The sequence below is a fragment of the Vigna unguiculata genome, chromosome 3, assembly GCF_037176805.1.
Source record: "Vigna unguiculata cultivar grain cowpea cultivar isolate G323 ecotype 2 chromosome 3, ASM3717680v1, whole genome shotgun sequence".
NCBI lineage: Eukaryota > Viridiplantae > Streptophyta > Magnoliopsida > Fabales > Fabaceae > Vigna > Vigna unguiculata.
In genome coordinates, this window is record NC_140794.1 from 44,286,540 (window position 1) to 44,308,370 (window position 21,831).

General features: G+C 31.3%; 3 protein-coding genes across 5 annotated transcripts; all 3 read left to right on the forward strand.

The window, feature by feature from the left end:
- Positions 1-653: 653 nt before the first annotated feature.
- LOC114178284 (putative methyltransferase PMT21) lies at positions 654-4,622 on the forward strand. Of its 2 annotated transcripts, XR_003603311.2 has the most exons (9): positions 654-808; positions 1,769-2,057; positions 2,148-2,296; positions 2,404-2,599; positions 2,757-2,967; positions 3,098-3,770; positions 3,850-3,927; positions 4,001-4,358; positions 4,467-4,622. XR_003603311.2 is itself a non-coding variant. In XM_028064103.2 (8 exons), exons 2-8 carry the CDS (start codon positions 1,791-1,793, stop codon positions 4,221-4,223), a joined length of 1,797 nt encoding a protein of 598 aa, XP_027919904.1. In that variant the 5' UTR covers positions 654-808; positions 1,769-1,790; the 3' UTR covers positions 4,224-4,622. The 2 variants fall into 2 exon arrangements, 1 of the variants encoding a protein (XP_027919904.1); XM_028064103.2 differs by having other exon boundaries at positions 4,001-4,622.
- Positions 4,623-6,795: 2,173 nt separating this feature from the next.
- On the forward strand, positions 6,796-11,971 carry LOC114178151 (putative methyltransferase PMT20). The gene is made up of 9 exons (XM_028063888.2): positions 6,796-7,014; positions 7,974-8,000; positions 8,187-8,475; positions 8,566-8,714; positions 8,823-9,018; positions 9,458-9,668; positions 10,115-10,787; positions 11,257-11,334; positions 11,552-11,971. Exons 3-9 carry the CDS (start codon positions 8,209-8,211, stop codon positions 11,772-11,774), a joined length of 1,797 nt encoding a protein of 598 aa, XP_027919689.1. The 5' UTR covers positions 6,796-7,014; positions 7,974-8,000; positions 8,187-8,208; the 3' UTR covers positions 11,775-11,971.
- Positions 11,972-12,796: 825 nt separating this feature from the next.
- LOC114179224 (uncharacterized) lies at positions 12,797-16,844 on the forward strand. Of its 2 annotated transcripts, none has more exons than XM_028065485.2 (3): positions 12,797-13,261; positions 14,011-15,143; positions 16,157-16,844. In XM_028065485.2, the coding sequence occupies exons 1-3, from the start codon at positions 12,925-12,927 to the stop codon at positions 16,199-16,201; spliced, it is 1,515 nt and encodes a 504-aa protein (XP_027921286.1). In that variant the 5' UTR covers positions 12,797-12,924; the 3' UTR covers positions 16,202-16,844. The 2 variants fall into 2 exon arrangements, with proteins under 2 accessions (XP_027921286.1, XP_027921285.1); XM_028065484.2 differs by having other exon boundaries at positions 12,798-13,261; positions 16,153-16,844.
- The last annotated feature ends 4,987 nt before the right edge of the window (positions 16,845-21,831 follow it).

Below are 21,831 nucleotides of genomic sequence, written 5' to 3' on the forward strand. Positions count from 1 at the left end.
ATTAAATAAGTTTTAATTTTTTTTCTGATTCTGAAGTTCTTTCCTTTTATACCCTAATTGTGATAAAAGAGACTTTTAACTTTTCTTTATTTTATTCTCTGTTCTTATGTCATTCAACAAATTGAGTAGCCGACTTTTCTTATGTGATGAAATATATTTTAAAAAGTTTTTAAAATGAATTTTTTAGTTTTCTTATACAATATTTTATGCACAACTGAATTTTTGTTCTAAAATTCCAATTTACTTATTCTTAAAATTTGTATTTTTCTTATCTAGATCACAACTTTGACAATATCTGTCAGAGTCCTATCTTATAATGGGGTTTTCTTAATTTTTGAGTGAAATTGTTTTTTATAAATTTTTTAATCGGACTCTTGATAAAATTTTAGTTTAAGAATATTAATTTTTTATAAACTATTTTCTAAAACATGTAACAATTTGAACAATTAAGAAAATCATGCTTCAAAATGCAATTTTGTTATTTTTAAAACATCACTTATTTCTAGATTTCTTTTCAAAATAAGAATAAATCCACCTATTTCTATATTTCTGTTCACAAACAGACTAAAAAAAAGTGAGATAAACTACGTTGAATCAAGCGAAACAAACATGAGCACATGGTATTGTACTTATACTATATATAGTGGTTAGCAAGTTAGTCATAACATTAGGTATCTGACTGGTTGTTGCATGGACTATTTTTCTTCTTAGTTCATCTTTCTCTCTCTCTCTCTGATCGCTGTTTGTTTGTGTTCACTTTTCATTCTTCCCAACACAGCAACACAAGCTGAGAGAACACAGAGAAGGAGTAAGTGCCCTCCTTTCATATCTTTCACTTCCTTCCCATCATCTTCTTCTCTTTCTTTTTGTTTTCTTGTGCCAGATCTCATTCTATTAGGATCTTTGTCGTTCTTGCTCTTCTTGAATGTTTCCTTTTCCCCTTATTTTCTGTCACAGATCTGATTTCTGCATGTGGCTTCTCTATCCTTTCATTTCTCTTAAATTTCCTGTTTTTGTTACTTACAGTGCTGCTTATTCCTTGCTTTACTATTCTTTACTAGACAAAAAGATTTATTCTTTTTCCTGTTTCACGGGGTTTAATCATTTTTAACTCTTTTTTTTTTTGTTTGGACTAAATGCGTTCTTATATTTCTCGTGTTTTTTTCTGAAGTCTGAAGTGAACCAGTGAAGCTTGGATTGGAGGGTTCTTTGTGTTAGTTTGTGTTTCTCCCTTTTTGAACTGTGATCGATTACTAAAGAATTGACCTAGTGGAATTCAAACACCATTTCATATTCTCTTTGCCATCTTTTAGTTTCTCATTTAGGATCAATCATGGGAACTTGTGTATTCTTTTGCATTGATCTGCTTGTAGTAATCGTGATTAAATCTTGTTTTTGGAGTATCGACATAGCCTGTCCTTTATGGGTTATTGATTTGTTTGTTTGTGTTACTTTTCTGGTTGATGTTAATCTGTTTTTGCGTCTATAACTTAGTTAAACTAGGATGATTAGATAATTTAGGTACAATGGTTTTGTCCAAGTTGAATGAGCCCATAGTATAAAAGTGATGTGCTGGTTTGGTGTTCTTGGAGTAGATAGGAAAGTGATGGTGCATTCACTCTCTTCATAAGCTAGGTGGTTAGAGTGACTTCCAAATGTTCTTTTTTTTAGTGACTATATCTATGTCTGATAAAGACTGAGGGCTGAGTATTTTGAATGAGGTTGCATGTTTCCATATTGTGATGCTGAGTTTATTGCTTTTGTGCAGATAGTTATTATTTTCACAGACAATGAACAATAAAGATGGAAAACCAGTCACCCAGCCAGACAAGGGCAGGATTGTTCCTATGGCAGTCATATTTGTGGTGCTATGTGGATGTTCTTTCTATATGGGTATAATCTTTTGTTCTGAAAAGAACAGTTTTGAGTCAATTTACAGCCAGAAATCCATTGAATCCCCAAAGGAGTCATCAACAAGTTCTCTGCAGATTAAATACACCAGTTTTCCTGAATGCAGTGCTGACTATCAAGATTACACTCCCTGCACCGATCCGAGGGTGAGTAATACTAATTGTATTTCATTTTCTGATGCTGTAGAATTTGTAGGAGAAAGTTTCCTAATGGATTGAGTATGTTCAAATTTACAGAGATGGAGAAAATTTGGATCCTATAGGCTTACTTTGTTGGAACGACATTGCCCTCCAAAATCTGAGAGGAAAGAATGCTTAGTTCCTCCCCCAGATGGGTATAAGCCTCCAATTAGATGGCCTAAGAGCAGAGATGAGTGTTGGTACAGGTACAGTATATGTTTTATAAGTTAACAGCAAAAGGTTCAGTTGATATAGATTTCCTGAAATTGGTAATTTTCCACTCCTTCAAGTCTTCTGCTGTGTATAATTTCAGGAATGTTCCTTATGACTGGATTAACAAGCAGAAGTCTAATCAGCATTGGTTGAAAAAGGAAGGCGAGAAATTCATCTTTCCCGGTGGAGGTACTATGTTCCCCAATGGTGTTGGCAAATATGTTGATTTAATGCAAGATATGATCCCGGAAATGAAAGATGGGACCATTCGAACTGCCATTGATACTGGTTGTGGGGTGAGTTTTTTTATCGGGAATTGCAAAATTACAATTCTTAGAAGTTCCTTCATGAACAACAAATTTCTGGTTTAGTTGCAGAAAACTGATTAATTTTAATTGTGCTTGTAAAACAACTACTGAGAGATTTACTGATCCGTTTAACTCTGCACTTTAGGTTGCTAGCTGGGGTGGTGACTTGCTTGATCGTGGGATTCTAACTCTTTCTCTTGCACCAAGAGACAACCATGAAGCTCAGGTTCAATTTGCTCTGGAGCGTGGTATCCCTGCAATTCTCGGTGTCATTTCTACTCAGAGACTTCCATTCCCTTCAAATTCCTTTGACATGGCTCATTGCTCCAGATGCCTTATACCATGGACAGAATTTGGTACCTTTTCCTATGCATTTTGAACTCTTTAGCATCTAAAAGGAATTTATTCCTGTTTATGCAAGACTCCAATGATCATGATCTTTAATACTTTTGGATTTCAAGCGTTTTTTGGCTATCTTCATTTTAGGTGGAGTTTATCTCCTTGAAATACATCGGATTCTTCGTCCTGGGGGATTCTGGGTCTTGTCTGGTCCACCAATCAACTATGAACGCAGGTGGCGTGGATGGAACACAACCGTTGAAGAACAGAGATCAGATTATGAGAAGTTGCGGGAATTGCTGACTTCACTGTGCTTCAAAATGTACAAGAAAAAGGGTGACATTGCCGTATGGCAGAAGTCTCCAGATAACAGTTGCTACAATAAACTACCTAAAGATACCTATCCACCTAAATGTGATGACAGCCTCGAACCAGATTCAGCATGGTACACTCCTCTTCGTGGTTGCATGGTGGTTCCAGATCCTAAGTTTAAGAAATCAGGTCTATCATCCATTTCTAAGTGGCCTGAACGGTTGCATGTTACACCAGAACGGATCTCAATGCTTTACCATGGCAGTGGTGGTACTTTCAAACACGATGAAAGTGAATGGAAAAAGAAGGTAGCGTACTACAAGAAGTTGATACCTGAGCTTGGGACCGACAAAGTTCGAAATGTAATGGACATGAATACAGTGTATGGAGGTTTTGCTGCAGCCTTGATTGATGATCCTGTTTGGGTCATGAATGTTGTCTCATCTTATGCTTCCAATTCACTTCCTGTGGTTTTTGATCGAGGCCTTATTGGAACCATCCACGACTGGTAACTTTGCATATTGAATATGAAGCACTAGATTTTTAGTTTTGAACATAGTGATGTTGATTTCATTTTCTTATGTTAGGTGTGAGGCTTTTTCTACCTATCCTCGAACATATGACCTACTCCATCTTGATGGTCTTTTCACAGCAGAAAGCCACAGGTGAGTGTTGTTCTGCTTATTTAAGTTGCAATGTCTATATACATGAGCTCTGACAGAGATTGTTGCATGGCAGGTGTGAAATGAAGAATGTGTTGCTGGAAATGGATCGAATCTTGCGACCTTGGGGTTATGCAATCATTCGAGAATCCAGTTATTTTACCAATGCTATTGCAACCCTTGGCAAGGGCATGCGTTGGGAATGCCGTAAAGAAGATACCGAGAGTGGCAGTGAAACTCAGAAGGTGTTAGTATGCCAGAAAAAGCTATGGTATTCATCCAACAAGGCTTCAAGATGACAAACTATGGAACTTGAACCTCAGTAGTAGTATAGTGGATAGAGGCAAAAGGGAAGCGATTTCAGAGATGACACAAATTCTATAATATAATGAGCCAAGAATCATTGAAGTTCAACTTTGTCATAAGATCAAGTGGTAACCCATTAATCTGATTTTTTTTTTTTTTAATTTATAGAGAAGAATTTTCTATATACATGATTTTGAATCACTTGCTTCCTTTTAAACACCCATGTCCCTTTCAAGGAAAAAATGTTTTGGTATCCAAATGCTGCCATTGTGAAGGAATCAAACTCCACGGGAAGGACGATGATATTTTTGTACAGATTGTTTAGCGGAGAACAACACTGGACCTATATTAATGCTGAGCATGATATAGAAATACTATGATTTTTTTCTCCACGGTTCAAAGTTTATTGTGAGTTTTGATTATCAAATACTTGGCTGTATTGTTTAAAGATGTTTATTGGGATGATCGATGCATCTGTGGTAACTTGCTCAAACAACGAAAAGTAACTTAGATAGTTTCTAGGATGTGTACGGGACGAGTATGATACTTTATTTTGGATAAATATTAATTTCATATCCATGGTATTCGTTATGTGGGTAGTTATATAATTTTTTAATATTCATGAGTACCTGTAGGTATTTAAAAAAAATAAAAATAAATATTTGATCACATATTTTAATCGTAAAAATTTAAATAAAATATCATACATAGCATTTATAAATTTTAAACAAAGTGTAAATAATATTTTTAAATAGTGTTGAATGATAGTTTACAAAGAAATATTTTTTTTTTAAAATTAATTGATAAAAAAATAACTTTTTCAAAATCAATATGTTGATATTTTAATCATGTTTTTTTATTTTTTGTTAATTTAAATTAAAGTATAGCGGGTACGAATATTTACGGGTATGAATATTGATATCTGTATCCGTCTCGTTAATACGTGAATATTAAAAATATTCGTAATCATTATTCACAAGTATTTATTTACAATATTCATTTTCTATCCGTTGCACGTTTTATACGCAGATAATTACGGAATTTTTTTACATTTATCGTATTCAACAAATCAATGATTGTTAGCATTTTATTAATGCTGTGCATAAGAATTCATCAACAGAAATAAAGAAGGATTTTATTTGAATCGAAAGAGAATGTCAAACATGAAGAGGTAAAGCCATATTATGTAATGGAGTTAATTCTTCACATAAATTCAAGATTAATTCTCATGTGTTATTTGATTATAAGTTGACAAATAGGTGAAATTTCTGTCCTGAATAACTCAAATGAATTTTTAATGTTTAGTCATATAATTTTCCTTAATCAATTATCAAGCGCCAGATTTTACTATTTTAATAATATACAGATTCTAACAGTTTGATACATAGTCTTAATCACAAAAACATGGCTAGGGAAGGAAGAAAATGAAAAGACACAGGAGAGAAAATATAGACCTAAAATTATGAAGAAAAAAAGTGAGTGTTCCTTAATCTCTGTATAGTCTATTAATAGCTGATTAATGATCAAACATTAGGGCTTGTTTATAGTTCTTAATTAGAGTAGGTGGGCATTACAAATGTTATAGCATTAATCTCTCATAAAAAATTCAACAAATACACCTCAATTTCAAAAAGTCTTAAAATGTAGCAGAAAATTTCAACAAATGTTGACTCATCAATCATTTTTGTTTTCTAATTAAACTTTTTTTATAATTTTTTTTCTAAATATTTTGTTTGAGTAAGTAATGATTCTACATGGAATAATATGGTTTCATTTTGATCCCTACAAAAATGAAAAATTCAATACTGGAGTTTACCGAAAACAAACTTTAATTTTAAGTATCAATAGTTTAAATAAAGGAAATTTATAAGTGACAATTCACAACTTCTATAGTTTCATAAGTACCGTATAATAATTCAATAAATATTTAATTTTGAGTGTGAGACTAAGTTGCTAGCTATTGTTTTACTGTGAGATTCTTCTTAGCATCCTATGACATCTTGACTGGAAAAAAGTTATAAGTAACATTAAGAAATATAAGACACTAAATTCATAAGAAATGAGAACTTAAATATTTTAAAATTAATTTCCACCACAACTACTTTATTTTAAATATAGATTAATAGACAGGGTAAACATCTTATTTTACAACATCACATCCACACATAATCAAGTAATAATCAAATTGATTTTTTGTTTTCTAGAAGTGTTTATCAAGAATATTGTATAATTTTTATTTTTTGAGAAGTTAATTTTTTTCTTTTACGAATAATTAAGTCTCTCCATTTTAACTGCTTTTTATATTCAATGGAATAAAGACCTGTTTAAATAAATTTATTTTTCATAAGATTTAAAAAAATTTATGAAAAAATTAACCAAAATTCATAACGTTATCGTTGACTCGATACGGTATCTAGACAACAAAAACAAAAAACACTGAACATCTTAATTACAGTGATCTATATTGGTTATGAACAGATAATTATATTTATGACAAGAATAAAAAATAAATGAAATGTCTTACTATTTTGAACAAATTTATAATTTTAGTAGTGGATGAATTTTAGATCAAGGAAGCTGATTATAAATGGAAAAACCCCAAAGGGTTAAAATATGAACAAGGACAATCCCTGGTTCAAAAAATTCGATATTTTTGGTGATTTAAATGAAAAAAAAAATGGTTAAGGATGGACCAAGTTGAATTGAAATCAAACATGAGACGAAAACAGCAGAGATTTGGTAATATAATGACTGAGCTAGTTAGTCATGGCATTAGGAATCTGAGTGAGTTGTTCCATGGATTCCTTTCTCTTTCTCTTTGTTCACCTGTGTCGGATCTCTGTCCTCGTGTCTCTTTTGGATTCTTCCATTTTTCATTCTTTATTGTCACGGATCTGATTTCTGCATGAGTTCTCCGGGTCTTTATATTTTTCGTTTTACAATCAGATGGGCTTAAAGTAGTTTAAATTCTTACTGTTTATTGGACAGAATACATTATTATATGCCCTTTTTTTCTGAAGTCTGAACTGAATCGGTGAAACTTGGATTAGAGGGTTCTTTGGATTTAACCCTTTTCTGAAATGTTGCACTCACACAACTCTATAGACAATTCATCTTTTCAAACAAGGACAATTAACCAATTAGTTATTGTTATGTTGCTGTTATTTGGTGCCCCCCCCCTTTTTTTTTTTTTTCTTCCATGGCAACAGAGCATGGAGCAACAATTAGAGCTTTCTTTTAACTTATTGAATGGAGAGTGGGTTTTTGGGTCCAGTGTTGTGTGAAAATCATGATGGCAAGAGTGCGTGGAAGGTAGCTGCTGTGGTTGCTGAGTATTGACCGGCTGGAATTTAATCATAATCGCATTCTCTTTGCCAGTTTTTGGTTTCACAATGCAGCAATCATGGGAATTTGTGTATTCTTTCATTGCTCTGGTTGTGATATTGGTGTTTAAGTCTTTTTTAATGTGAATTAACATTGATAACCCCTTTACAGATTGCTGATTTCTGTACTGTTATTCTTTGACCTAAGTAGTTAAACTAGGATTGATAACCTTAGAGAAATTGTCTTTTTAGATTTGAGTGCATACTATATGACTTTTATGCATGTTTGATTTCTGCAGCAGATAGGAAACTGATGTTATTTTCCCCCCTTTTCAGTATTTTAGCATCTTCTAGACTATTACTATAATTATTATTATTAGGGGCAAAACACAGAACTAATAGAACTTGATTTCTTGGCAGGTGGTTACAGTGTGGCTCTTGAAACTCGTGAGTTCCGAGTGCCCTTTTTTTCATCAGTGATTATCTATCTATGTTTGATAATGTTGTTAACTGACTATTTTGAATGGGATATGAATTTGATTTGTCTTTTTAAACTGTTGGGTTTATCATTAAGATATGAGTTGGGGGAGCATGTTACCTATTTGTGATGTTGAGTTTATTGTCTTTCTTCAGATAGTTGATTATTTCACAGACAATGAACAACAGAGATGGAATACCAGTCACCCAGCAGGAAAAGAGCACGATTGTCCCTATGGCAATCATATTAGTGGTGCTATGTGGATTTTCTTTCTATACGGGGATAATCTTTTGTTCTGAGAAGGACAGACTTTTGTCAATATATGACCAGATATCCATTGGGTCCCCCAAGGAGCTATCCATAAATCCTCTGCAAATTAAATACATTAGTTTTCCAGAATGCAGTATTGACTTTCAAGATTACACTCCATGCACAGATCCAAGGGTAATGTTTACTGATTGTAGTCCATTTTTTCATGTTATAGAACTTGTAGAAGAAAGTTTTATTATTGATTATGTATGCTTAAACTTACAGAGATGGAAGAAGTACATCTCCCGTCAGCCTACTTTGTTGGAACGCCATTGCCCTCCAAAAGCTGAGAGGAAAGAATGCTTAGTTCCTCCCCCAAATGGGTATAAGCCTCCAATTAGATGGCCTAAGAGCAGAGATGAATGTTGGTACAGGTATAATATTTGTCTTTTGGGTTTTCAATAAAAGCTTTGCTTGATTGAAATTTCTTTTAATAGATATTTTGTCACTACATCAAGTGTTCCTTGTTATGTTAATTACAGCAATGTTCCAAATGAGTGGATTAACAAGCAGAAGTCTGGTCAGCATTGGTTGAAAAAGGAAGGCGATAAATTCATCTTTCCCGGTGGGGGAACTATGTTCCCCAATGGTGTTGGAAAATATGTTGATTTAATGCAAGATATGATACCAGAAATGAAAGATGGGACCATTCGAACTGCCATTGATACTGGCTGTGGGGTCAGTGTTTCAGCCTTTTTTTTTCTTGTCTAATAGGGTGTGGCCTGCTTATAAGAGTTCTCGAAGTTCCTTTGATTCTAGTTTAATTGCACATGCTGATTCGTTGTGCTTTTGAACTGCTGTATGAATATATTTTGAAATCAATTTATTACCATAAAATGGAAAGAACCAATTAATTTCATTGTGCATGTAAGACACCTATTAAGGTGGTTTAAAAGTAGAAGCACAAGGAGAGGAATGGGGGATTAAAACATTTTGGCTTGTTCTTCACTTGCATTACTGTTATTGTATCTTCCCGACACAAACTTGGGATTTGGAAAGTGCCAGTTTTGTAATTCCTATTCTTAACTCTACTACTGATCCAGTCCCATTACTCAGACATGTTATAGACGTGAGTTAAATCAATTAAACCACATAACTCAAATTTATATTATATTAGGTTGCTAGCTGGGGTGGTAACTTGTTGGATCGTGGGATTCTAACTCTCTCTCTTGCACCAAGAGATAACCATCGAGCTCAGATTCAATTTGCTCTAGAGCGTGGTATCCCTGCAATTCTTGGTGTCATTTCTACACAGAGACTTCCATTTCCATCAAACTCCTTTGATATGGCTCATTGCTCCAGGTGTCTAATCCCATGGACAGAATTTGGTACTTCTTTCTGGGGATTTTGAACTTTAGAATTTATTCCTTTTTATGCAACTCTTCTTGTGATCATGAACTTCAGTAATTACCAGTTTGTAGCTGCCTAAATTTTGGATTAAATGCATATGTTGTGAACACGTTGAGTGCTTTCATATTATGCTGGCATTTAGTTTTAGATCTTAATCAGCCACATTTTACTACTTTGCTTTTTATAAAGGTGAAGCTGTGACTATTTTAGTTTGTTTTTCCCATATTAACAAGAGTTTCTATTTCATAAAATGGTAAATAGAATGCCCTTGAACTAGGTCCATCATTTATTTCAAGCTGTCAAGTTTACTCTAATCTTACTGTCTTGATAATTTTTTTTCTTTGTTTTCTTCTAATCTCTCTCTACTTATAGCTGTGTAGTTCACTCTAAATTCTAGTTCTTTATGATGGCTATCTGATTTTAGGTGGTGCTTATCTCCTCGAAATACACCGGATTGTTCGTCCTGGAGGATTTTGGGTCTTGTCTGGCCCACCAATAAATTACAAGCGCAGGTGGCGTGGATGGAACACAACTATTGAAGCACAAATATCAGATTATGAGAAGTTGCAGGAATTGCTGACTTCAATGTGCTTTAAATTGTTCAAGGAAAAGGGTGACATTGCTGTATGGCAGAAGTCTGAAGATAACAATTGTTATAATAAGGTGGTTAGAGATACCTATCCACATATCTGTGATGACGGCCTTGAACCAGATTCAGCATGGTACACTCCAAGTCGTGCCTGTATTGTGGTTCCAGATCCTAAGTTTAAGGAATTAGGCCTCTCATCCATTGCTAAGTGGCCTGAACGGTTGAACGTTCCACCAGAACGGATTTCGATGGTTCATCGTGGGAGTGCTAAAGCTTTCAGACATGATAACAGTAAATGGAAAAAACAGACTTTGTACTACAAGAAGTTGATCCCCGACCTTGGGACAGACAAGATAAGAAATGTAATGGACATGAACACAGCATATGGAGGTTTTGCTACTGCCTTGATCAATGATCCTGTATGGATCATGAACGTGGTCTCATCTTATGCTACCAATACACTCCCTGTGATTTTTGATCGAGGGCTTATTGGGACCTTCCATGACTGGTAATTTGGAAATGTTTTATACGAATCATAATTTTTTTATGGCTTAAATACGTTTTTAATCTCTGAATTCTGACACAAAATTGAAATTCGTCTATTTATTCTCAAACTCTACAAAATAAATAGATGTGTCCTTTTTAACCTTATAATGCTAACTTTTTTTTTTAAGTGTCAGATGGTATTCCAAGTTGGGATTTGAAGTTTGAATGTGATAAATTATATAAACAACTCAAATGCTAACTTGAAATAACATTTAATACGTAAAAAAGAAGTTAACATCTTAGGATTAAAATGACTATATTTATTTATTTTTAAAACTCGAGGATCAAAATGTATCAAAGTTTGAGACATATAATAAATTATAATTTTGTGTCAAAGTTCAGGAACTAAAAATATATTTAACCTTTCTTTTATTTATTTATGACCATGCTTTTGTTTGGTAAAGATGTTCATTCCATTCCTTTCATGGTAGGTGTGAAGCTTTTTCAACATATCCTCGAACATACGACCTGCTTCACCTTGATGGATTCTTCACTGCAGAAAGCCACAGGTGAGTGTACCATATGTTAATTTTCTATGGATAACAGTCATTCTGCAGTTTCTAGTACAACACAAATATAGAACTGCTAATTCAAGATGAGTTATTTTCTATTAATAACCGACTCCAATCTATAAAATGGATCCTTTTGTAACCCACTTGACAATATATGTTCTCTGCTACATGACTTGCACAGTGTATATATTTGAGAATGCTTGTTATGTTGCAGGTGTGAGATGAAATATGTGTTGCTGGAAATGGATAGAATCTTACGACCTGGTGGGTATGCAATTATTCGTGAATCCATTTACTTTACGGATGCTATCTCAACCATTTGTAAGGGTATGCGTTGGGAGTGTCGTAAAGAAGATACTGAGAATGGCAGTAGCATTCAGAAGATATTAGTATGCCAGAAAAAGCTATGGTTTTCGTCTAACCTTGGTTCAAGATGACAAATTATGGATACAATATTTTGTTTTTGAAAAATTAAAAGTTCAATTTTAGTCACCTTCGAATTTTAAGATTAGTCTTTACAAAACACTTGAAGGTTGATTTTAGTGTTCGTAAGTTATGTGAAACTGTACAATGATTTTTTGTTGGAGACGCCTTTGAGTATTTAATGCTGCATACTCAGGATTTGAAAACCAAATATCTGGCTGAAATAACCTTAGACGAGTTTGATGCACGACTCACGAGGATGGATTTGCCTAAATTTATGTTCCTTGTTGGGTTAAACAACATTATTTACTCTCTAAAATTACAAAATATCATTTTATTCCCTAAACTGATCAAATGCCTGTTATTTAAGTTTTTCTTTAAATGCTAGTGATATATTATCTAACATTCTATTTTCAACTCACCTTTTAAGTGACTAAAATTCCATAGACTGACAAATTATATAATTTTCATCCTCAAACTGGTAAAACTCTGTCGAAAACTCATTATATTATTATTATTTGGAGATATAATTAGTAGTCATTTAGTAATAATAACAACCATTACTCGGTACTTTTATCCTTGTACTTTTAAGAATTAATTTAGTTTATTGCTTGTTTGATTTTTTTAAAATGTTTTACAACCGTACTTTTAATAATTAATTTAGTTCATTGCTTGTTGAAAAAAAGTTATTCATTTATAAATGTGACAACAGCATTTAAAATAAAGGTTAGTAAATAATAATTAAAATATTTAGTATATTTTTTTAAATGAGTTTAATTTTGATATGTATTTTTTATATTAATCAATTAAAAATTATCCTAAATATGATTTTTCAAGCCATTATTATACAAATAAAAATCTTATAACATGTAAAAATCGATTATAACATATTAAAAGAATATCTTCGCATTTTTCCTAGATAAATATTTATGGTATAAATGATTAAAAAAATATAACTTTTTAAAATGATTGTTACAGAATTCATCAATTCTTTTACATGTTCTTAAAAGTAACCGCCTCTTATTTATTTATGTTGTTATTTGAAAGGTTGGCTACGTACATGCTAGTTCGGAGCTGCGTGGCAATTTTCTTTGCTCCGTCGCGTTAGGGTTTTCAGAGTTTCCCATTACAAGTTCGTAGGGTTCGTTCATTCAGAGCAAAACAATGATCGACTTGTTGTTAACGAAACCCAATTGGAACGACGTCGTAGACAACGACGATTCAACTCGATCCAAATTGTCCCTTTTGAACGACTTGGAAACCGTTATTTGGTCCGCGGTGGGTCGCGCCGAAGCGCGCTTATGGCTCTGCAACACCGTCGCGGGTTTCAACTGCGTGACTTTCGTCGATCAGCGTGACCTGTTTCGGGCTTTGCTAAGAACACGACGGACGAAACGCGACTTGGCGTCTCAGCTTCTGCATTTCATGGTTGACACTTCGCCGCACAAACTTGGTTCCATTTTGGCTGGGAGGTGTCACGTTCTTGAGAAATTTTTTCAAGGTTAGTCCGTCTGCGCATTCTTTGCTCTTTTAAAGTGTTGTTAGGAGTAGTCATTGAAGTTACTGTTAATGGGGCACAAAAGCTCTGAATTTTTGTTGTACTGCAATTTGTACTGACTCTTAAAGCCTGAAACCATGAAATTTCGGCCACGTTTGCTGGTCGCAATTTCAATGTTTTTTTTTTTAAATTGTGATAATGTTTTCGTTGCAATCATGTCATAGGAAACTGTGGACATACTGGTGAATTGCTGTCGAAAATATGTTTCAGTGATTTAAAAAACCTGGCATTGTGGTTGAAATTGTGGTCAGGGATTGTTTCTTAAAACCTTGACTGCAGTTTCAAACTTTGGTGGTTAGTAGGTTGTGTCAGAGCAGGGGTGAAACTATGCATTTTATTGTCAAGTAGATATAGAGATTTGAGGGATTACAAAAACTAGAAGTGATGAAGAATGCATATACTAGGAGAGAAATTGGGTGTTTCTCCTTTATTATACTCTCTTGTTTGTTCCTGAATGCATTGTAGGTTGTTTATAGCGATATCTTGTTGCTCTCTGATTCAAACGGTTGTATCATTTGTGGATTTAACCTTGTGAATTTTTGAATGGTTTCTGGTTGAAATTTATATATATGTGATGGGTGCTCTAGTATTCATTAAATCGAACTTACTATGATTTGTGAATTTTTCATGACAGCAAAACAAGTGTGTGTATCAGTTCTTGTTGTATTGTATAACTTGTGTATGGGATGCAGGTAATCCTAAGCGAGTATTGCAGTGGTTTACCTGCTCTTCCTCTGGCGGTGGACTAGAGCAGGGGAAAGGTTTTAGGGCACTGTCCCAGTTTGCATTTAAAAATAGAGATATTTGTTGGGAGGAGCTGGAGTGGAAAGGAAAGCACGGGCAGTCACCAGCAGTGGTTGCTACTAAGCCCCATTATTTTCTAGATTTGGATATTCTCCAAACTGTAGAAAACTTTCTAGAACATGTACCTGAGTTTTGGTCATCTGATGAGTTTTCTGAGTCAGTGAAGGATGGTGATATTTTTTTTATTGATAGGTCCTTCTTTGTGCAATATTTCATTGATTTAATGTATAAGGAGGAATTTAAAGACATATGGGATGTTATAAATGAATTCCTCGGGCAGCAGCCCTTCTCCTCTCTGTGTGGACGTCTTCTTATTGCTCTTGAAGATCAAGACTTATGCTATCTTGTGGAATCACTTTGTAAATCTCTTGGCCCAAGAATGGAACTTCAACATTTCAACGACATCTCTAATTTGTTTGTGATTTTAGTTTTTAAATGTGGTGCTTATGGATCTATTGACCAGTTACTGCTGCTAAATGCTGTCACTGCACAGGGGAGGCAGCTTCTACGCCTTTTACGTGATGAAGAGGCTTGGGAGCCACATGAAAAAATCAATGAAATTGTTTCAAAGATGTCTGCAATCCCAAGCAATCCTAATATCTTGACAACAATCTTCAAGGACAAATATAAGATGAAAACTATAGAAGTGATAAAGTATATGGGACTCTTGTCATGGCTTATTTACTATAGACTGTCACGAGAATACCAGACCCCCGAGTCTTGGGAGTCTTTGTTTGTGAATAATCAAATTGGTTTTCGTAACTCTAATAAAAATGCATTGCCAGAAGAGGATGGACCATTAGAAGAAGATTGTTCTGATTTCGATAGCAGTTTGTCAGTCAGAGTAAAAAGTAGAAGAAAAAAGAAGGCTAGAAAGAAGAGGAGGACCTATTATCGCGATGAAGGTGGTGACGATGATGAATTGCTAGATTATGATTCTGCTAGCCAGAAGTTAGTTTCTCTGTCAAATATTAGAAGTTGGTTGCTTTCAACTGATGGGTACTCTTCAGGATTGAGCAGTGTAAGTTCCATAATCCATATATTTAAATAAACTTTTAGGCTTATAAACGTTAGTGGATGGAATCATATTTGCAACATTTGTGGTGAAAAATGTTGGATTTTGATCATAATGGTTCTGCCAGTGGATGAGATTTAAGTTACCAGAAAAAAGAAAACGAGATTCTCCTTGGTAGAATTTGAAGCAGTGATTATGGACATAGAACTGCATGGTTACATTCAAATTAAAAATGTCTGAGGTATTTGTTATGGTTGTTAAAATCGCTGAATATCTTGATTGAATTTTAGTCTGATTCGAGGAAGCACTGGCATTTCAAAATAGTAACCTTATTGTGATGTACATGTGTTTTACTTCTTGAGCACTTTGAATATTCCTATCTTCATTTTATAATTTTATTTTATTTTTGCTTTTGTCTTTTAAGCTTCTGTATCAATACAGATGGAAATATCACAGACTCACTGTAATAAATCGATAAATTATGGCTTATTACAACATGTATAATGACTTGTTCGTTTTCTAAATGTCAATTCTCTTTTTCATTTTAAGCTGTGTTTTATATTAATTTTACGCATTCTGTCATAACCATGTCTTTGAATTTTTATTATTTACCCTATCTCTCTATGTTTGTGAAGTACCTGAATTATGACCCTTGTCTTGTTTATCAATTCTTTCTAGTTTATATGAATAGATCAATTTGTCTCTTGACATACTTTGGTTTTTGAATATGATTAGCTTTGACTTTAATTAGCAATTACTATAGATATTTTGTTTATTACATTTAAAATATGTTTGATTCAAGTATTTTATCCCTCTTTATTATCAGTGCTCAAATATCATATTTGAACTGAATATGCCCTTCTCCATCCAATGTGCTTCATTGTATATTTTTTATTGTTCTAATTTTGAAATCATGTCACCTTCTATAGAAGTATATGTAGGAAAATCTATTGTTCTTGATAAAGATGAAATAAAGTTACTGTTAAACTGATTTTGTAATGTGTTATTTTTCTAGGCAGATTTACCAGAGTACCTTCATAGACAGTGCCTGTCTAAGTGGATGACGTGGCTGTAAGGAAAATGAGGTCCTGGTTCCCACCAAAGAGACATGCTATCATCGTCGCCAAATTGTTGAGTAGTAAGATCATTCATCCCTCGTCTTCATGTTTAAGCATGATTCTTACAAAACACACTGGACTTGCTGGGAATGGGAAATATCTGAAACGTAAACATGAAAAGCCAGCCTGATAACTCCCTAAAAGGAATTAAACAGTTCATTGTGAAGATCTGGAATGGAAGCGATAAAGAGCTGTGCTCATAAACTGCTACCATCGTATATGATTGGCAACATGAGCAATCATCAATATGGTCTGAATTTCTCTGACATCAACGTTGCCATGATCATCCAGATTGCTATGAAGATCATGCTCGGGCTAGTTATGATATGATACTCGAGTCCCATGATCACTTCTGTGGCGGCATATTATATCTGTTAGTATCTTATACAGCGTAGCATTCCTTATTTTCTGATATATGGACGTGGATGCATGCACGTTATTAGAAGTTGATTTCCTGTGCTAATTTCTTCTTTTCAAGTTAGGCAAGGAAAGAAAGTCAAAGACACTTACTACAATGTTCTTGGGGTAGTTTGTTCTTGCAACACCATCAATTTCTTTTTGTACCCTCATAAAATTTTTGAATTCCCTATTGTGTTTTTCGGAATTCCGAATGTAAATTTTATATTTTATGTAATTTGAAATAAAAAAATTTAAAAATTTAATGGTGACGCATGTTGAAATTAATGAGATAGGAAGAAAAGAAACGATATTGACATAGGGCGAAGCGAAACAAAGAACAAAATGATTTTAAAATAAAAAATAAAAAAATAAATTTTCTTTTTCAAAATTTTTATATTTATTTTTTTATTATTTCTTTTTAATCAAATATCTTTAATTTTAATTTTATATCCCTGCTATTTTTCTACTTTCATGTTATTTTGATTCAACCTATTACATAACATATAATGGACGTCATGTGTTGAAATACATCAAACAGTTTTCCAAGAGCCGTCCTTACCTGATCACTCAGTGTTGTTATTTTTATTTAATACAGTTTAGTTCATAGCACTGATGTTGGTTCACAAATTATCATGTTACAATTTCTTAATTTCTTATTGATTGATTATATACTTTTGTTATATTAATTAGTAGAAAAATAAATGTTTTTATTCACATTTTTGTTAAATAATAAGAAAACAGTAATCACAATAAACAAAATTAATATATTAGGATTGATAATGCAGACATTGAACCTCTGCTTCTAAGACTTTCACGTTTCATAATATCTCATGCATCGTACATGATACATACATTAAAAAAAAAATGAATTCAACGTGAAAAGAATTTATTAATATTAATATTAATGATATTATTGAAATTAGAACCACTTCTTTCCGTACCCCAATGTCTACACGCATGATTTTGTTACTAAATCTACAGGAATTTAAACATTGTTTTCAGACTATGTGAAACAATCTCATTGTTTTTTTAGTCTTCTTGTCCTTATCTTGATGTTACATCTTAGCCCCATGATCATCATTATGTGTGGCTACTTTTTTTTTTAATTTTCACTGTCACTCTTGAAATCAAATATAAAAAGTTTTCTTTGCATTCTTATAATATAGAATATAATCAAGAATGATTTTCGGATGACAAATTTTGATTGTCTTCTATATTTAATATTTTTTATATAAAAATTAATTTGGGGTCTAGAGTTTGAGAGTATAAATAAAAATTAAATAACTATGAGAATTGAAAAACCGAAACTAAAAATATTTAAAAAAAAAGAAATTCATGTTCAAGTACCAAGCAAGTTTTCTAAATATTTATATTCAAGTTTGAACCATTAATTCATTTAATTAATCAATTAAATTGATTAATTCAAATCAAATCAACTTATCATTCAATTCTATTCATATTTAATGATTAAATCAAAATTCAATAAATTTCAAATTTGATTTATAAAATAAAAAACACAATTTATAATCACGATGAGCAAAATCAAAACTAAAAAAATTATAAAAGACAAAAATAAACTTTCAATGATTGGTACAAAACTTAAATTGACTTATTTATTCTTGATTTGATGAATTAATTTTCATTGATCAGTTATATATTGATAAGAAAACAACAAAGGAATTTGGGATAAGAGAGGAGAAGAGGATTGGCTGAAAACAAATATGGAGATAATGGAAAGAAAAGGAGATGAAGGGACCATTTCTAAAAGTGGAAAATTTTAATAAATGATTTTTGTATGCAAGTTTAAGCATATTTATGCCATAAATAGATTATTGTCTATATGGATTTAAATCTGGACTCTAATTAGGTTCATTAGTCCAATTATAAAAAATTAAGCTAATACAAGAAAAATTTAATGTACATAGGTTTCTTTATAAAATTATTGTAAATATGTGTCAAAATAGTAAAGAACTTCAAATCCTGTAAATCACATATTTATTTTGAAACTTTAAAAATGTAAAATCTAATGTTACTAGAATTAGACAAAAATAATATTTAGAGAATAAAAAGTTATCGTCAAGATAATGAATAAAGATCTATAAGCTAAAAACACAAAATTAAAATACATATGTACATTGAACATAATTTATTCTGATACATTGAAATGAAGTAAGCTAAAAAACAAAAATAAAACATGTGAAAAATGCATTCACGATATAATAAAACTATAAACATGTTTATAAAATATGTGTTATCATTCCTGTAATGTCAAGATATGCTCAAACATAGGCATAACACTCACTTAAAACTGAAATATTATATAAATATAAAATGATTATTTTTCACTAGAAAAGTGTGTCTTTGATTTGCAAATTCTGTATAGCTTAGTGGATTTTCCCACTAAGGTGTGTGTTTTTTATGATCTTGTACCGTTAGCCAACACTTCCTTGATACAAAGATGACCACGTTCTTCTTTGTAGCTTCATGTAGCTATATTAGCTTAATATTTAATATTATTATTTGTTGAAATAATTGATGTGTTTAAACCTTAAATAACTATAGTCGATGATGAAGCACTTTCCGACCTCGTACAGCTGTTTGTTTGGAGGTCGATATCACAATCTATGTATATACATTTTTAATGCTTCACATGTTGATGCAATACATATCTTCACATTCATTATGTGATGGAAAGCAAGTCTTTCATTTTTCCACCCAAAAAAGAAAGTCTATTTCATTTCATCATGATGTTCTTTTCATGCGCATGACAACCCTTCACCATCCAACCATATTATTTATATATATATATATATATATGAAGATTATATATATATATTATAAAAAAAATTCTCATTAACACTTAATTTTAATGATCAAAAGTTGTTAATCATTATAATGACCAGTTTAGATACCAAAATTTTTAGTTACTAAAATAGACCCTATTGTGAATAAAAAGTTATAGTTAATCGCTAAAATGGTCACTAATTAATTAGAGACTAATTTAAAATCCAATTTTTTTGGTAACAAAAACTTTGGTAATTAATGTTTAGTGGCCAATTTTTTTGGTAGTTAAAATTTTAGTAGCTAAATTTTAAAAATCAATCTAAAGACCAATTATAATTTTTTTATTCATAATAGTGAATTTTTTTAGTAACTATAATTTTTTATTTTGTAAATTAATTACTATATTAATTAACAAATTTTAGTCACTAAAATTGATCATTATGAAAACATTATTATATATATATATATATATATATATATATATATATATAATAGTTTGCACAATTTTTACATATCTATCATTAAAAATTAATATGTAAGATATTCTCTGATACTTAGATACGACTTCAATGGATAACTCAATTAAATCATAAGTGAAATACGAAATCATGTCATAAGTTTAGTGAATAAAGTAATTAAAAAGAAGTTCTTCTAGTTAATATACTATTCACTAATAAAATTATGATAGTAAGTCCAAGTAAATTTAATACCATAAGTTTTGAAAACTATCTTAATCGTTCCTCATCAATAATGATTATTTAAACAATTTACTGTGTACTCTCTTGTGAAAACTTCAAGAATATAAAATAAAGAAGGAAGATTTGAATATATATATATATATATATATATATATATATATATATATATATATATATATATATATATATATATATATATATATATATATATATAATAAGGGAGGAAAATATAATCATACATGACATAATAGAAAGAAAAATATAAATAAAAACAAAACATGAATTTTTGAAAGTCTTTTTTTTTCTAAAATTAACTGTATTAAAATTGGCAGTTTATTTATTTTTTAATTAATAATGTACAAGTAAATCTTTGAATAATGATCAATTTTAATAATAAAAAATAATTAATCACTATAATAATCAATTTATAAACTAAAAATTATTAGTAACTCAAATAATTTCAGAAAATTATAATTAGTCTTTGAATTGGTAAGTGAAATAGTTTCTATTACGAGTTAGTTTGTCGCTAACATTAGTTACTAAAATTTTGATTTTCAAAAGAATTTATCTCTAAATTAGTATTTATTTATAAAATTGATCTCTAAATATATTTTTTATCATTAAAATTGATTATTATTTAAGAGTTTTCTTTTAGTGAAACATAATTTTTATAGTTATTTTGTTAGTTTTGAATTAACAATGGTAAGTATTCAAAGCATTATAACCCCAAATTTTGATTATTATGGCCTTTCAAAATCTTATAAGGCTAAATTAATTTTTCATAATTATAAACATACAATACTAAAAGCTGATTTTTTTTTATTCTCATTTTATGAAAAAATTCGTTATATTAATTTACAAAGTATTATAACCTATATATTTTAAATTATATATAATTAACAAAATCGTTTCTTAAAAAACATCTAAGTACCAAAATGCGAAAACTACAAGACTCTGCAATGTAAGAGAAGTCCTTGGAAAAATACCAAGAAAAAAAAATCCGTAAATAAATTCTTTCAATAATTTTTCTTAATTTAATGTTTTATAAAAAGTGGACACAGTATTTTTGTGCTTAGGAGCCAAAGTTTTTAAACACAAAGATACTGAAATATCTATTTTATTTAATATGAACTATTTTCTTTTGCAATAATAAAACTTTTTATCCATAAAAAACGTCAAAAATATCAAAGTAAGAGAATGGATTCCCTTACGACTGGAATTACCCATTACATGACTGCTTTAGTGAATAATTTTATTAGAGTAATGATAGAAACTATTGTATGAAGCTTTTCTAGAACAATTTTTATTAGAAATAATTTTGTAATATTTGACTTTGAATTTCTGATAGATTTTTTAAACATGTAAAATATTCATATATTTAGAAATATATAGCTAACTCAATAATTACATCTTATCATAAATAATTAAAGAATAATAAAAGTTACACGTTAAATATATAAACGTTCTGAAAAGTTAAAGATTTTAGTTTCATTACAAAATGAATTTTAAAAATACTAAGATTTAGATATCACTACTCCATAATAAAACCACGTGCCTAAAATTATCACTACTCAAAATGTTTGGTAGTTGACTTTAGCAACATAACTAAGAATTTAGGCAAGTTGCATTTCAAGAAAGTGCTTGTACGCGCAGTGCGCACGCGTTTTCATGCTAGAAAAGGGAGAATCCTCCATA